Source organism: Metarhizium robertsii (assembly GCF_000187425.2).
Source record: "Metarhizium robertsii ARSEF 23 chromosome Unknown MAA_Scf_4, whole genome shotgun sequence".
Taxonomy (NCBI): Eukaryota; Fungi; Ascomycota; class Sordariomycetes; order Hypocreales; family Clavicipitaceae; genus Metarhizium; species Metarhizium robertsii.
Genome location: NW_011942182.1, coordinates 1,625,325 through 1,640,317, shown reverse-complemented (window position 1 = coordinate 1,640,317; position 14,993 = coordinate 1,625,325). Strand labels below are relative to the sequence as shown.

The window sequence follows — 14,993 nt, the reverse complement described above, 5'->3', positions numbered from 1 at the left end:
AATTGAAGTCCAAGAAGAAGGAGGAGGAGAAGGAAAGCTAGCGACCCAAGCAGCCATTTATATTCAAAACGCTACCTCTCTCAACCACCCCATGATACAACATTCGACTGTGGCACCCCATCCCCGCCGCCCACGACACCAGAATAGCGGAGCCTCGGGGCAGCGTGCAAAAAGACGGACAGCAATTAATCGAAAATCTCCAGTGGCCCGAGTAGGAGAAAAGAGGAGAATGACGGGGGCAAGGAAAAAAGAGGACCAGGGAAGAAGAGTTGCCGTGTTCTTCCCGTGTAATCGCCTGCGTTGGGCCCGCAGATGGTTGCTTTGGAGGATTGCACAACACCGACGGGATAAGGGGAGGGATGCGGAGCTACGGACTCATTCCCGCAGCCCGTCGTACGCGCGCGTATCACTATTCCACGCCGTGTTGAAACGATCTACGAGAGTACCATGAGCGGGGGGTTGTACATAGTACAGGGACGTCTAGATGTGAGGGACGAGATGGAATGAATGGTACGGGGCAGAGGGGGTAATCGAGGACCGATGCATTAGTGCGTTTTGCGAGGAAAGCGCCGCGTTGATTGGTTTGCGAGTAAAGGTTCAAAGTAGCATTGGAGGCTGTCGACGGATAAATGCCAGGTTATTCGCCTTTATTGGAAGTCCATGTTCTGACGTGCGTTGTTGGTCTGTCAATTTGAGTTCCGCAGCGGCGGCTTGGCAGGATCGGGATGCGGGGAGGAGTCAGGCATGGCGGTTTGCGCGCATTGGCACGATTCATGCCGGGGTGTTGCAAGTTCACCGTCCACGAGGCCAAATCGATCAATCAATTTACATGCGGTTGCCTTCCGAGCAGAGGAATCTCAATCATGTTTTATTTATTTGTTTATTTTTGATCTTTTTGGGGATTGCCACGAATTCCGTGGTGGCCAGGCTCTCTCCCATCCGCAAGCCAAGCAAGCTCTTGCCCTCTTGAAGCTCTCCAGCTCGGAGAAGGAACAAGGCCCGAGGAATCACTCCACTTTGTCAAAACACCTGATATTCCCACGGCATCATGCAATGTCAACTAAGGACCGGGAGCCATCGCTGGGGAGCAGCCCGAGTGCAAAAGTAAAACCCCGCAATGCATTACGTGGATCCCCCCTCAACACAATACATGTGTACTATGAATTGTTGCATGGATTTTCTTTACATCCGTTTCGCCGTTCCCAAGAGCGAAAAGGGCAGTGGCGTTCCCTGGCCGGGACATTCTTGATTTGTCGGAGCTTGTTCCCTTCCGCCGACTTTCGCTCGAAGGGATGTTGGAACCCTGATACCGTCGTACGCGCTGGGGTGAATCTGGGGAGCAGGCGCGGGATTACGGGGAAATACGAATCAATAACAGAGCTCTCTAAGCACGTCCCCGTGGCGTATGTGTATCTGTGTCTACGGTGGGTGTGTTTGCATGGCTTTCGTTGAGCTGTGGTTTTGGTGACTAGGGACACAGATCTAGATCCATATATGCGATTCACAGGTCGACGGAGGGGGGAAATGGCTAGCTCGTCAAAAAGAAGATGAATGGGCTGCATTGCCACAAGCTAAGATTTGCTCCGTCGATATATCACAAGCTCGCTGCTCCGCATGCCCCAGGCCCGACTACCCTTGCCAGCAACACCAGCTCTGCAGAGTAACCAGGTTGTTAGCTATACGAAATGAGATATCGACTCCTCACTGGTAGTAACGGTGTGCTCAATTCAAGGATGCATATATCTTCACAGCGCCAGACGCGGCTAGCATCACGTTTGATGAGAAATGGCCTTATCAAATCCACCCACTTCTCTGAACGATTCGCTCATAAAAAAATGCAGTAATCCTCCTGTCCTTTTTGCGCCCAAATCAGCCCGCGATAATAACAAGTTACTCTCGCCCCCTCGATTTTCATCAAGGTCCCTCCGCCTCAACGGCAAAAGACCTAGCAACCAGCGGGAGACACCTAGGCAGCAGCAGCAGGGATGTCAACCGACTGCTCAACGCCGTCAGCCGTGGCCGACTTGACCGTCTTGCCCGTCTTTGCAATCTTGGTCAGGACGGTTTCGTAGGGCAGGCCAGTGACGACCTTGGCAGTCTGATTCTCGAGGGAGACTTCGTAGCTTTCGACACCTGCGTCCCGCCGTCAGTACAAGGCAATCATGCGTGGCCGCATCAAGAGGGTGTACTTACCATCCAGCTTCTTCAGAACACGGTCAATAGCTCCGGAGCAGCCGCCGCAGCTCATGGCGACGTTGAACTCGTAGGTGTGTAGGTCGGACATGATGGCCGGTGGGAGATGCGGGGACAAGAAGGGTACGTATGACAGAGGGCGTGCAAGTTTGCGGGAAAGGGGAAATTTCGTCGGCCGGTTGTCGTCCAGAGAAGGGCAGGATCACGGGCCTTTTTAATACATGCAGAGAAGGACATGTCATGGAGCGAACGGCGGCGGGAGCATGGCATTAATAATAATGGACCAGACGCTTCTGGACGAGGCCAAAGTATGGGCCCCGCGAAAAGGACGCAGCCACGTGCAGCCACAGCAAGGCACCGCGGGCACCAGATGGAACGAGACAGAAGGCAGCACGCAACCTCACGCTAATATGTATCATACATATCACACACATGTGCACCTTCTTGAAACGTGCTCACTTGCTCCGTGACACCGTCGGATATATTTCCGTCTCAACACCCGGTCTGGGATGCTTCTCAAAACAGCTTCGTTTCACCTTGACAACCATTGTCCCGTCCATGCGAATGCCATCCTGCATCATGCACCCAGATCGACCGGAACGGGCCGAGCACCATCGCAGGCCCCTCATGCTGACGCCCGCCGCGCATAACATATCGCCTTCAAGGTCATTGCTCCCGATGGCGCCCGAGGCCTGAAACAGGTAAATGAATATCCATCCGTCTGTTTCTGCCCATGGGCAGCATCCCCCCTGTGACGCTGCTGCTGCTGCTGCTGCTGTCTTGGATATGAGCTCAAACTTGCTCACGTCGGTCGGTACACACAAAACCACCCTGCGCCAAAGTCCCAACAACCAACCAGGCCACCACTCGCTTTGGCCCAGCCTTTGCATGCCCACATACGTATAACCACCAAGTACAATACATGAATCAAAAAAACGGCCATGCCGCCCGTCTTGCATCCCAGTCCAAACTACCCTTTCACAGCCCTCACCGGACGAAACTCAATCGAATACTTCTGCCCCTCCACATCATACACATTTTCTGGCAGCTCAGTCGTCAACAAGGCGTCCGCCAGCTCCTCCATCCACATCTGCAGTTCGCCCTCCTCCCAGCTCTCCGTCTCGTCCAAAGGATCCAGCACACACATCCTCACCACGTCCTTCGTCTCCCTCACCAGCTCCCACATAGGCTGGATCTCGGCCGCAATCCGCTCCTCCCTATCCCCCGTCAGAGGATCAACGCCCGTATCCGTGCCATCGTCGTCCGTCACCCCCGCCGCCAGCAGCTGCCTCCTCGAAACCCTCTTGGTCCGCGAGTACTTGAGCTCCGGCAAGGGCCCCCATACCGAGCTCAGCACCTCGAGGCTCGGAAACCACTGCATCACGTAATTCCCCAGCTCGTTGAAGCTGTAGTAGGCCGTGAACGCAGGAAGGGCCAGGTGTCGCACCTTGGCCGACATCTCCTCAACGCCCTTCGACTCCCACGGTAGCTCGCAAAACTCCTCCCACTTTTCCCTGGAAACGTAGAGCGTGTCACGCGTCGGATCCCAAGGCCGGGAAAACACGTGGCCCTTTGTTTCCTTGCGGAAACCAAGAGAGATGTTGTGCGTGCGCGCCCACGACATGGTCACCGCGCGAGCCTCCACGTTAACGTGGACCAGCGCCGGCATCTTGACCTGCACGCGTGGCTCGTGAGATATCCCCGCGTACCGCTCATCCTCGCCATCGGGGTCGAGGTAGCGCAGGACAAGGTTCTTGTTGTACAGATACACGGCGGGCGCGTCCAGAGGACTCAAGTACTCGACGTATATCTGGCGCCGAAGCTCGGCGGGAAGGCGCGCGAACCGGTGGAAGGTCGTGGCCGCCATGAGATGAGCGAGACGAGAGACGCGTTAAGCGAAGAAGTGCCCCTCGTGACGCGTACCGCGAAAGCTCGGCCAAATGACAATTGCCCGCGCCCCCCGCAATCAATGCGACTGTGGCAATGCTAGTAGGTGAAGAATGAAATTCTCGTTACTTGTAGAATCGTGATGAGGGATGATGAAGAGGGAAAAGGATGCAGATGCCGCATGGAAAGCTGGTATCTAAGCTGCGGGATTAGAGTTTCCACCGGCGGCAAGGATAAAAAATACCGGACGCCACACCCACTTTTTGTCGTCTGTCTCTGACCATCGTCACTACTGCTTAGGTACTTAGGTACCTAGGTAGGTATGTACTACTCGGTACACCAGAATGAGTATTACCTAAGGGTGCCCAAAAGGCAACACGCGCAAGTTCCGCATCACTCAGCACTCTTCACCAGGGCAATTTAGTCAAGACGTAGATTATGATACCAAAGTTCAACGCTATATTCTCAAACAACGGCATAAACTTTGGCTGTTGACTTCCCGTCCATCACGCCAGAAATCAAGCCATCATTATACTCAACTCATCAGTGATGAAAAAATTGCTATTGGTACAATTCATAAAGCAAATGAAGTTCCACATGCATATCCCATATCTCCCATTTTGATTCTCAAGTATCATCCATTTCCAACATATGCTAGTTTTTTTTCTCCCCTTTACAGCTGAGCCTGGAGAACCTTCTCCTGAGTGTCCGACAGGGCCCAGTCGCTAGAAGCAGTCTTGCTACGAACAGCAGCAGCCTGGTCCTTGGTGAAGCCCTTGGCTTCGACTGCCGGGTTGTAGCCGAGGCCGTTGGACTTGCCGACGGCTGCATTGTCCAACTCGGGAGCAGCCTTGCCATCCGCACGGCGATAGACGGTCACGACAACGGCACCACCGAGGCCCAGGTTGTGCTGCAGGCAGTACGTGGTGTTGGGAGCTGCGCGGTTGTTGGCCCATCCACGCAGATGCCAGACAAGCTCGGCACACTGCGCAATACCCGTGGCGCCCAGAGGATGGCCCTTGGAGATGAGACCGCCAGAGGGGTTGATGACGTACTTGCCGCCGTAGGTGATGTCGCCGCGGCGGACGAGCTCGTGGGCCTTGCCCTTCTCACTAAGACCGAGGGCATCAATGACAACCATCTCGTTGGCGCTGAAGCAGTCGTGCAGCTCGACAACCTGCACATCTTTGGGGGTAATGCCGGCCTCGCCCATGGCTGTCTTTACAGCGTGCTGGGTCATCTCATAGCCCATCAGGTCAATGGAGCTGCGGGAAAACAGGCTGGGAGCATCAGTGGCCAGGCACTGCCCAGCAACCTCGACGGCCTGAGCCTTGAGGTGAGGGCGGGCATCAAGGAACTCCTGGGAGACGAGGATGGCAGCAGCGCCTCCATCGGAGGTAGGGCAGCACTGAAGCTTAGTGAGAGGGTCGAAGATCTTGGGTGCCTGCATAATCTGGTCGAGGGTATAGACCTGCTGGAACTGCGAGTAGGGATTCTTGGGGGAGTGGGCGTGGTTGACACGAGCAATCTCAGCAAAGTCCTCGGGCTTGGCACCATACTTCTCTATGTATTCGCGACCAGCGTTGCCGAACATCTGAGCCGCGCCGGGGGCGGGTTCGAATCCCCGGGTTTCAACCATCATGTTGACAGTGGTGCCGATGGGGTTCTCGCGGTCGTTCCAGAAGCTCTGCAAGCTACCAGCCATCATCTTCTCGAAGCCCACAACCATGACGCAGTTGGCAGCACCGCTCGCGATGAAGGTACGGGCCATGGCCAGACCAGTGCTGCCAGTGGAGCAGTTGTTGTTGACGTTGTAGACGGGAATCTTGGTCATGCCAAATTGGTAAAAGACACGCTGGCCACAGGTGCTGTCGCCGTAGCAGTAGCAGGCGACGCCTTGGTCGACATCGTCGTAGTTAATCTGAGCGTCGAGGAGAGCCTTTATACCAGCTTCAAATCCAAGCTCAGTGTAGTCCACCAGGCCTCGGGGCTTGATGAACTTGGTCATGCCCACGCCCAGGACGTAGACGGGCGACTTTTGCTTGGCAGGCATTTTGATGAGTGGTTGTGGTATCTGTGTTGTGGTTATGTGTATTTGTCCAAAAAAGGCGAGTTCTCGGAGTGTCGGCGACGATGGCAAGTCAGGGAGAGGTCCCTTGGACGACGATCGACGTTATGACGGATTAAAGAAGGAAGAGTAAAATGCAACGGTGCTGAAGCTGAAGCCAGAAAAAAGTAAATTATTGCATAGCAAACTACAGTGATGCCACCGAGGGATGAGGTTTCTATTTATCAGAAATGCGGCGGGTGATGGATGTCACGGCTTTGCATGTGGAAGAGGCATGTCTGGACTCTGGAGGCCCCCCCTGGCGCGGAATTCGGGCATTGAATGCGGGGAGCCGACAGCTGGATCAACCTGGGTAGGAGCGTCCGCTATGATTGCCTAACTTGGCCTCCAGCAGAAGCTGCGGGCCAAACTGAGACTCCGTGGTCATTCATTCGCCTGCAACAGCAGTCAGTGGGAAGGGCAAGTGCCGAGGTCAATTGTGCGGCGACAAGAACGCCTACACTCCACCTTAAGCCTGGGGCGTTCTCCCGCTCTGCGATTCAAGGTCCAACTCCTGACACCAGACACTAAACGGACTTGGTTCTTGCTTCATCCCTCGCGGTAGCCGAGGCTTGGAGCCCCAAAGGCGGGGGAGGCTCTGGCCACTCCCGTAGTAACCGAGCACCCAGCTGAGTCAGCCGCCCTTCTCACCCATCCCACCACCAGCACCGCCGGACCCTCGGACAAACGCTCTCGGTGGTGCGTGCCGCCTGCCATCCCATCCCTTTGGCTGTGTTAAGGTGCAGCGGATGTAGCGGTCTCCACTTTTCTGCGATACTTAGCCAGTACCTTCATTTACAGCTATTTAGATAGACTATATGATGTAGCTCTTTGTATCTAAGAAAATCATAGTGACTTCTATTATTATACTATTTCCTGGTGTAGAGATGTACCCTTGAATATTAGGTTTCTGATTGGCTAGAACGCCAATTCGTGACATTCGCTGCACCTTAACACAGCCAAAGGGATGACACCAACCACCACTACACCAAGGCCGAAAAGCTTGTCAGCATAATCGCATATATGTATTAAATCGGGTCATATTATGGTTCTTCCTTTTTTTTAAAAAAGAAAAAACAAATAGAGGGCTGTTAATAAACAACATTGGACCCTCCCCTCGCTTCTTGCGCATCACTTGCATCAACGCCCTCGGAGGCGCCCCACATCCGGCGCCGTCACGTCCTACAACACGGCCGAGATTATCTACGGCTCCGAACGCAAGTTGCATGTCGGCCGGGTTGTACCACAGAGCGGGCTCCCGTTTGCGTTGGCCCGCGCGGCGAGGTGATGAGGATTTGCCGTAAGGACTGCAAGAACAGGCAGACAACATGCACCACAAGATCAGCCACGGTTAGATATTATCAGGTGACAAAGAATATGCTTTCCAGTCATACGAGTGATTTCTGGCATATATTTATCGTGTCGCCTAATATAAGCTCTGATGGCTTCCCGCTCCGAGCTGCCACTCATTTACTTCCTCACCCAACAAGTGTTTTGAACACACCAGCGCCATGGTACGCCGTGCAGCCACGCTCCAAAACATCTCTCACGCCTACCCATATATCAGATTGGATATGGCCAATCTCCGCGTCATAACCAGAATAACAATGCATGAATGGCTACACTCATTGTCCCAGATCTCAAAAGTAAATCCATGCCGCCCAATAAGGTAAAACCCAGTGCTACCGAAAAATGTGCATATACCAGCACAACAAGTCGCAAAACGCCGTAAGCTCATCAAATTCGCTCCGCAAGATTCTCTCATCTAAAACGCCAAAATGCTCTCGCATCATTCCCATCCGTCCCATAAAATCCAGCTTGCAAGATTGTTAGCCGACCCTCCCGAGCCCACACTGTTGGCGTATCCGTAGGTCATTTGGCCGTGCATGTATGAATCGGTGCCGTATTGATCACTAGAAAAAGCCCGAAACTTTTCCTGTGATATGTTTGACGATCTTAGACAACTGTCTAACACAGCATACAGATTCCGTGTCACCTCTTGAACGCTGGGCTCGGCAGTTTTGACTGTCTCTAATATCGTGGCCAGACATAATATATCCTTGGTATCACCTCCACCCATATACTTGATGAGTAGTTCCAGACTCTCCTGCACCGTGGAAACCAGGCGTGCAGGGGACCAGGGCACCACAGTTTCTGCAGACGCAAGTGAAAGGTCTTCTCCATGACCACCTGACAGACATGCGCCGCTATGTTGGTTAAACACTAGCGAATCCGAATTCTGGCGGACAGCAGACTGGATATAGTAACAGACGCTCAGTGAACAGTAGATGATATCTGGCTTTAGAATTTGATGATACATCTCTGCCACGACATGGAATTGGGGTTGTATTGGGTCCAACTCATCAAGGTATTTCAATATCACCATCGACGACTTCAAAAATGATCGTGATATTTCTGCTGGGACATCTGCGGCGCCAAGTGCCAGAGGACGGTAGAGCGCTAAAAGCGGCCGTCTCACATGCATATCGAGAATCACGCGGCTTCTCCATTGCTTGCTTTTCTGCGCGGCGCTATAGGATCCTTGTCGTGGATATATATGATTGATGTCATCAAGAAAACGCTCCAACTTGGTTCCGATGTCCAAAACTTCTGAATAGTCGCGGATGGAATCAATCCGATTAACAAGAGGCGCCACTCTCATGCGAACCGCCAGTGTTATAGCGGCATATACCTGCATTTGATTATCGGTCACCTGGTCAATCGGTCGCATAGCAGGGAGTTCTTGCATTCCTGGAAACAATTCAGAGTCGTCGAGATTTCGTGGCGGCTTGCAGGTGAAGTCCCCGTCACGAAGCAGGGAAGGCATATTGCAGGCGATCGACATGTGCAGGTCCATGTCTGCCAAGGTAAACCACAGCCTCCGCCGTATCTCTCCCCAGAAGACTGGGATGCGCTGGTCGCTCTCAGAAGGATCTCGATGCATGCCCATGCTCATCGCAAGTCGTAAGACATACCCAAGCTTGTTCCATGAGTCTTGTAGTCGAGGCGTGATCATTCTTGATGCATGTATCAGTAGAATTTGCACTTGGACAGTATTGATGTCGACGAGCTGCTTTCCTTTGAGACTATCAAGCCAGCTTTGTACCAGAGCGCATGCAGTTGGAATGTGAACTCCCTCACTGCGTTCATGGCCCATTCCTCTCGACTTTGTCTCAAACCGAGAGGCAACGGATAAAACGCAAAGCAGTTGTGGCAAGAAGAACTCAGACTGCATTTTACCATCCCAATACGCGTTGTATGCATCGTAAAAAGCTCTCGTATGAAGAATTCTGTAAATCGACTCTGAGGTATCAAAATACACGGTGACAAGTTGGTCGCATATATCCTTTTTGGGGAGGATATCTGTCATACGCTTCTGCACCGGCATCATGGAATCGACAAATACCGTGATTGGTTTCAAAGCGAGGTGTAGCTCATCTTGCCGATGTTTATGTAACAAGCCAAAGCTCCTCAATAGGTTATCCGAAGCATGACTTTGATGGTGCCCCATTAAGTACGCTCGTGCCTCGGGAAACTAATGTGAGAAGGAAGCAAAAGTTAGTAATTTGGATTGCACGTCAACCATGCAAAAATGTCTGCAGGGGAAGGATAACACAAAGGGCCACCTACCACATTAAGCATAACCCGTGGGCTGTGTTGGCCAAAGAATCGAGTCGCTGTACCACCACGTTTGACTGTTAGTCCCCTGACAGTGTCGGTGGCCGCATACAAAATCCTACCACCGCTGGTGTCTGTTAGTGCAGGACTACGGCCTTGCATATGCCTCTCTAGCCGGTCCATCCGCAAAGTCAATTCCTCAAGCATCGGCATGCCGGGCGATCCGCCATTCTTGACAGGCGTTGTCGCGATTTCATTGTTTGAAGCGTTGTTCGAATTGGTTGTACCGGGAGGGCAGCTTCGTTTATTAGGGCGATTCGTATCCACGGGTTCAGTGTCAGAGCCGTCTGACAGGTTAGCCGGGTCGTGGTCGGCCGCATATTTACAGATGCGACTGGATTTTTGGCACTGGGAGCAAGGTAGAAGTCGGTCGCATCGCAATTTACGTTTTCGGCATTCGGTACAAGACTTGACTGGCCTTGGTCGCTTTACACTCCTTTGCTGTTGTGATTGTTGTTGTTGTTGTTGTTGTTGTTGCTGCTGCTGCTGCTGCTGTGATATTCCTAGTGGCTGGGCATTGATTCCCTGGGGAGGAGTGTGAACAATATGCTGCTGCGGCGGTGTTCGCAGTACTTGTGTTGAAGTGTTGTCAAACGAGCTGGTATTAGAGCCCACCGACGGCGGTTGATGAAGTATAGAGGCTGCTCCAGCACCATCCGCCGGTGTCGGGAATGAATGCATTGTAGTGGAAATGCTTTGCGCTTTTAGATGACAAATGCCGCTATCATCCGAAAATCGAGGATGGGTCGTATTCGGAGTCGGAGGGTGGGATGAGGTCAATTTGCAGGTGTCGGATATTGCAGTCGTGGGGGCAAGACGCGGGTCATTGTCATCCGGGCAGGTTCTGCAATTCGGTACGCAAGCAAGACGAAAGATGAAGGAGAAAAACTAGAACAGAGCCGCAGAGTAGCCAGTCAAAATCAAGGAGCGATGCAGGGCGAGTCCCCCACGATGCGTGACAAAAGCACTGGGGTCTGCTCGCGGGGTGTTGTTGTTTGGTCCAAAGCCTCGTCAAGTCACTGGGCCAAGCCTTTGCTCCGCTGGATTTGAGATGCTCGTGGAATCATGCCATGCTCGAGGAACAGGCGTCAAGCATGCGTTCGTAGTAGTAGTATGAGAAGAGATCGAAGCGCAGCACAGGAAACTGGCAAGCGCCGAGTAGGCTTGGGGGCTCGCCAAGTCTGTGCAGATCAGGGTGGCCACACCTCCGGTGGGCTGGATAGAGCCACAGCCGGACCAGGTTCAATTGGGCGCAATTGTTGTACCGAGTAGGGATCAGCTACAATGTTTGAGGCAGCTCGCGCTAGGACGGAGGAAACAAGCACAACGTTGAAACTTTGTGCAAGGCTCCGGCCAAGGCACCAAGTCTTGTCGGCCGAGAGAGAAAAAGCGGCCGATATGGCGATGCACGCACGGAGTCCTCGCACAACAGACGGCAGCCAACATGCGTCTGGAAGCTCGACAGTATGTATGTAGTATGTATGAAGATGGGGGGAGGAGGATAGTAGTATTAGTTAAGGGCTAGGGTGGACAAGGATCGCAGAACAAAGCCGGCCATCAGGCTGCAGCTGCAGGTTGTCGGAAGCAATTCCCAAGCAGGGAAAGTGAAAAGTGGGCTTTGATAAATGTGGCTTTTGGGAATGGGTCAAGGTGAGGAGAGGAGGGACGAGGGAGTCCCGTCGAACCGAGTGCGTACAATGCTGGAGTCGATGCACGAGCTGACGGGGTCACTGAGGAAGCAAGGCAGGCGCGGTGCATACTCCGTAGCATACCAGTACCTGGGTATGTGCCTGGCAAACTGGTAGTAATGGCAACTGGCTGCTCTGCTGCTCTGGTGTGCACTTGCCCAAGTCAGGTCCGGTCTGGTCCAAATTACCGGGGCAAAGCGTGTCCAGTACGCAGTACTCGGGTACATCATGATGACAAAAGTCACGCACACAAACAATGTCCATTCCATCACATCACATCAGGCAAGCCAGGCCATGTCCGCCCTGCGTTGCATTGCTCCGTGCTATCCACTCCATTAACCTTGTGTACCCTTCTCCGGTCTTTGGGCTAGTCTGCACAATTATACGGATTACGGAGAAATATTATCAGAGGGCTTTTCGTTTTGTCCCAGCTTCCTCCTGTCTCTCTCCACTCCTCTCGGGGTGGCCTAACCTGGTGGGCGGCGTGTGGGTACCAACCGGTGATGAACGGCCGAGAGAATGGAGATTGGAAAACGGGGAGCCAGCCTTGTTTTTTGGGGGGGGCGTCGACTGGAGTTCCAAAAGATGTTAGTACAGGGACGTATCGCACTCGTTTCTTGTTCGGTATGGACACTACTGACACCGATGGCTCCTACAAATAGTAGCCTCGAGGCCATCACATAGCTGGCACAGCGGGAGGCAATAAGTATCTACGCCCCCTTGAGTCACTCTCCAGCACTGGGTGGTCAAGACCGTCCCTAACTACCTAGGTACTTATTGCCTCTTACTGTAATCCATAGCTAAGAGCAGAAAGGGGCGAATGGTGTAAGCCATGGCCGAATTTGCTGGGACAAAAAGTCCTAAATTATCTCGAGACCCCGCCAAATCACAGAACGGCTTTGCGCATCGCTACGAAGCGCAATTATGGCTATTGTGCCACCTGTCACGCAACTGACATTTACGACCTGCGCATTTCAGTTTGGGTTGATAAATGACGCGATGGGAGACCATAACATAGTTTCAAGTTTCCACTGCCCAAGTGGTTCCTTACGGACAACTACTACCATCAGGGGGCAGGTTGCGTGGATCAGAACGGAGACTTCCATTTCAGATATGGGCCGTGCACGCACCACACACACACACACACACACGTACATAGGGAGAGAGAGAGGAGAGAAGGAGAAAAGGAGGGGCAAATAGTCAACACGTCGACAGTGTGCAAGGGACTACCAACAGCCAAGTAAGTTACTGAACCGACCTCAGACACGCCACTGCTAGCCAACGTTGATGATGAGCTGAGTTTTTGGTGTTCCCAAGCTGCATTTCAAGCGCCATTCCAAACCAAAGTACACATGGTGTCATATTTCCAGCTCATGCAGCCAAGGGACCATTGGTGCTTCTTTCCAACTGAAGAGGGTGTGCCAATTGGCGGACCTGCGGCCATGATGGCACTCTTTCCAAAGCGTATCGCATCGTCTGGTCATGGCACTGAGTGACCTCAAATGGGCAGTGATACTAGTAGTAGTATTGCTACTACGGAGTACTGAGCCCCAGGACTGCACAACCAGAGCCTCGGCCGAATCGGTCGGGGGTTCACCCCTGTTTGAAGATGCAACAGCAAGCCACTAACCGCAGAGTTAGGTCAATGGTGAGAGACACTGGCAGGAGTGTGGCAAATTCCATATCTTCTCTAGTCATTGCGGAACTTGCAACACAGGCCAGCCACATACTTGTTCGGAATACGACGTGTTGGATTCCAAAGGCGCCTCAAGAGCCTTTATGAAGTGCAGGGGAAGGCAAAAAGTACTAGTACATATTTGCCCACCGCTATTGCCTCAGCTGTATGTATTCCGTATATCCACAAGTATACTCCAGTGTTCAGACTGACCCTGCCGCTCCATTTGTCGGAATATCAAAAGTACCTGGAAGCCATGGAAGCCAGTCAACCGGGCCAAGGCGAGCAGGCAGTCGGTCGGCTCTCGCGCGCTTGGGGCAAGGGTGGCAGTGATGGGTCATCTTCCACAGACATTCAATGGTCAAACCCTGGCAAGCTACGCCTTGCTGTTCCCCGTGCCCGTCCGTCGGTACAACTCGTTCACGGTGTATCGTGATCAGGTCTGAACCCATTGTCCTCCCCCTTACGCCAAGCTCCCCATCACAACCCTGGTACAGCCACCAGAATGGACAGCTTTGGGCAGGAAACCCCCGCCGCCGCATGGCCCCCAGGGTGTGCAGGGATTCTGCATGGGATGGGTGTGAAGGAGCTGCCAGGCGGCCAAGGGGACCCAAGCCACATGGTACGGAGTACGGAGTACTTCTGATCTACGTATTTGTTTTCGTCTTCATGGCAGGCTCGTTCTTCGAATTGGCGTTGAAAGCGGTCGATGTGTCCGGAGTACTACTCGGTATCCTGGCCGGCAAACCAGCCAGACGCGCGTCCTGTTTCTGGCATTCTTTGTGAAATCGTACCCGAAGAGGCCTACATAACAACATGACCTGGCCCGTTAGGGCGCAGCCCAAGACGTTTAAGAGTCGTGGAGACACTGACCTCCCAGATGCGAAGGTGTGCATACATATGTGTACCGCGGACCACCGATAACAAAACAAGCTTTCCGCCAGTGATGCGAGGTTTTCCGCCCATCCAAGGGCACGTATTCCCTGTCATGCCTTCTTATTACAGGGCCACACCGAAGCTTACATGAACTGATTACCGCCTAACAAGGGCATAGCAAGCGATGTTACCACGAAGTCGACGTGAGGAGTCTACCATAGCACATCCATTTATGCATTTTAAACTCGGTACTCGGTAGATCGCTTTCTGGATTTGGGCATGGATGTCACCACTTCAAATCCCCATTACCACCGGAGTAATGTTGTGGCCGCTTAAAGAAGCCGTCACCAAGGTGGTTGTTTCGGAAAATGCGGGAGTTCCCGTAAACGAGCAATCGCCATGGTGTGTTGTGGAATCAGGCTCGGCGGGTGGTGGTGACCTGGAGGTCTTGAAGCACGACTCATTGCTGTATCGACCCCGCTGGAGCTCGACCCCAGGACGCGGACCTTGAAACACGGCATATATCACAACTATTATACATAGTACTACGACTCCGTACTCCGTACAAGTGCTCTCAGCTGTCCTTGGACATTCTGTCTCGTGCCTCGGTGTCGGAAAATGACCAGTCGCTACTTGTGGGGTCAAGAGGGGACAACTGGACATTGATGTGTCTGGTAGCCGTCTCTCAGGCACTGTTCTGGCATGTCCTTCCTGCCACTCGCTCTCGTCCTTGTACTACTCCGTACGACGGATTGAATGGCGGAAAGTGGAAACAATTCGATCTGCATGGAAGATTTCAATACAGGGGCCTTCGGCGAACCGCAAAAAAAACGAATGGTCGGCACTACTGACTGACGGCGTGTAGTTGGCCGTGGTTGCGTCTATTCCA

General features: G+C 53.0%; 4 protein-coding genes across 4 annotated transcripts; all 4 read right to left on the bottom strand.

Annotated features, from left to right (window-relative positions):
* Positions 1-1,966: 1,966 nt before the first annotated feature.
* On the bottom strand, positions 1,967-2,284 carry MAA_02628 (uncharacterized protein; the record flags this gene model as incomplete). Its single annotated transcript, XM_007820626.1, has 2 exons — positions 1,967-2,133; positions 2,194-2,284. 2 exons carry the CDS (start codon positions 2,282-2,284, stop codon positions 1,967-1,969), a joined length of 258 nt encoding a protein of 85 aa, XP_007818817.1.
* An 879-nt stretch (positions 2,285-3,163) lies between these two features.
* Positions 3,164-4,060, bottom strand: MAA_02627 (uncharacterized protein; the record flags this gene model as incomplete). The annotated part of the gene is made up of 1 exon (XM_007820625.1): positions 3,164-4,060. One exon carries the CDS (start codon positions 4,058-4,060, stop codon positions 3,164-3,166), a length of 897 nt encoding a protein of 298 aa, XP_007818816.1.
* Positions 4,061-4,753: 693 nt separating this feature from the next.
* Positions 4,754-6,133, bottom strand: MAA_02626 (nonspecific lipid-transfer protein; the record flags this gene model as incomplete). Its single annotated transcript, XM_007820624.1, has 1 exon — positions 4,754-6,133. One exon carries the CDS (start codon positions 6,131-6,133, stop codon positions 4,754-4,756), a length of 1,380 nt encoding a protein of 459 aa, XP_007818815.1.
* Positions 6,134-7,976: 1,843 nt separating this feature from the next.
* Positions 7,977-10,546, bottom strand: MAA_02625 (N-terminal binuclear Zn cluster-containing/DNA binding domain-containing protein; the record flags this gene model as incomplete). Its single annotated transcript, XM_007820623.1, has 2 exons — positions 7,977-9,722; positions 9,818-10,546. The coding sequence occupies 2 exons, from the start codon at positions 10,544-10,546 to the stop codon at positions 7,977-7,979; spliced, it is 2,475 nt and encodes an 824-aa protein (XP_007818814.1).
* Between the last annotated feature and the right edge of the window lie 4,447 nt (positions 10,547-14,993).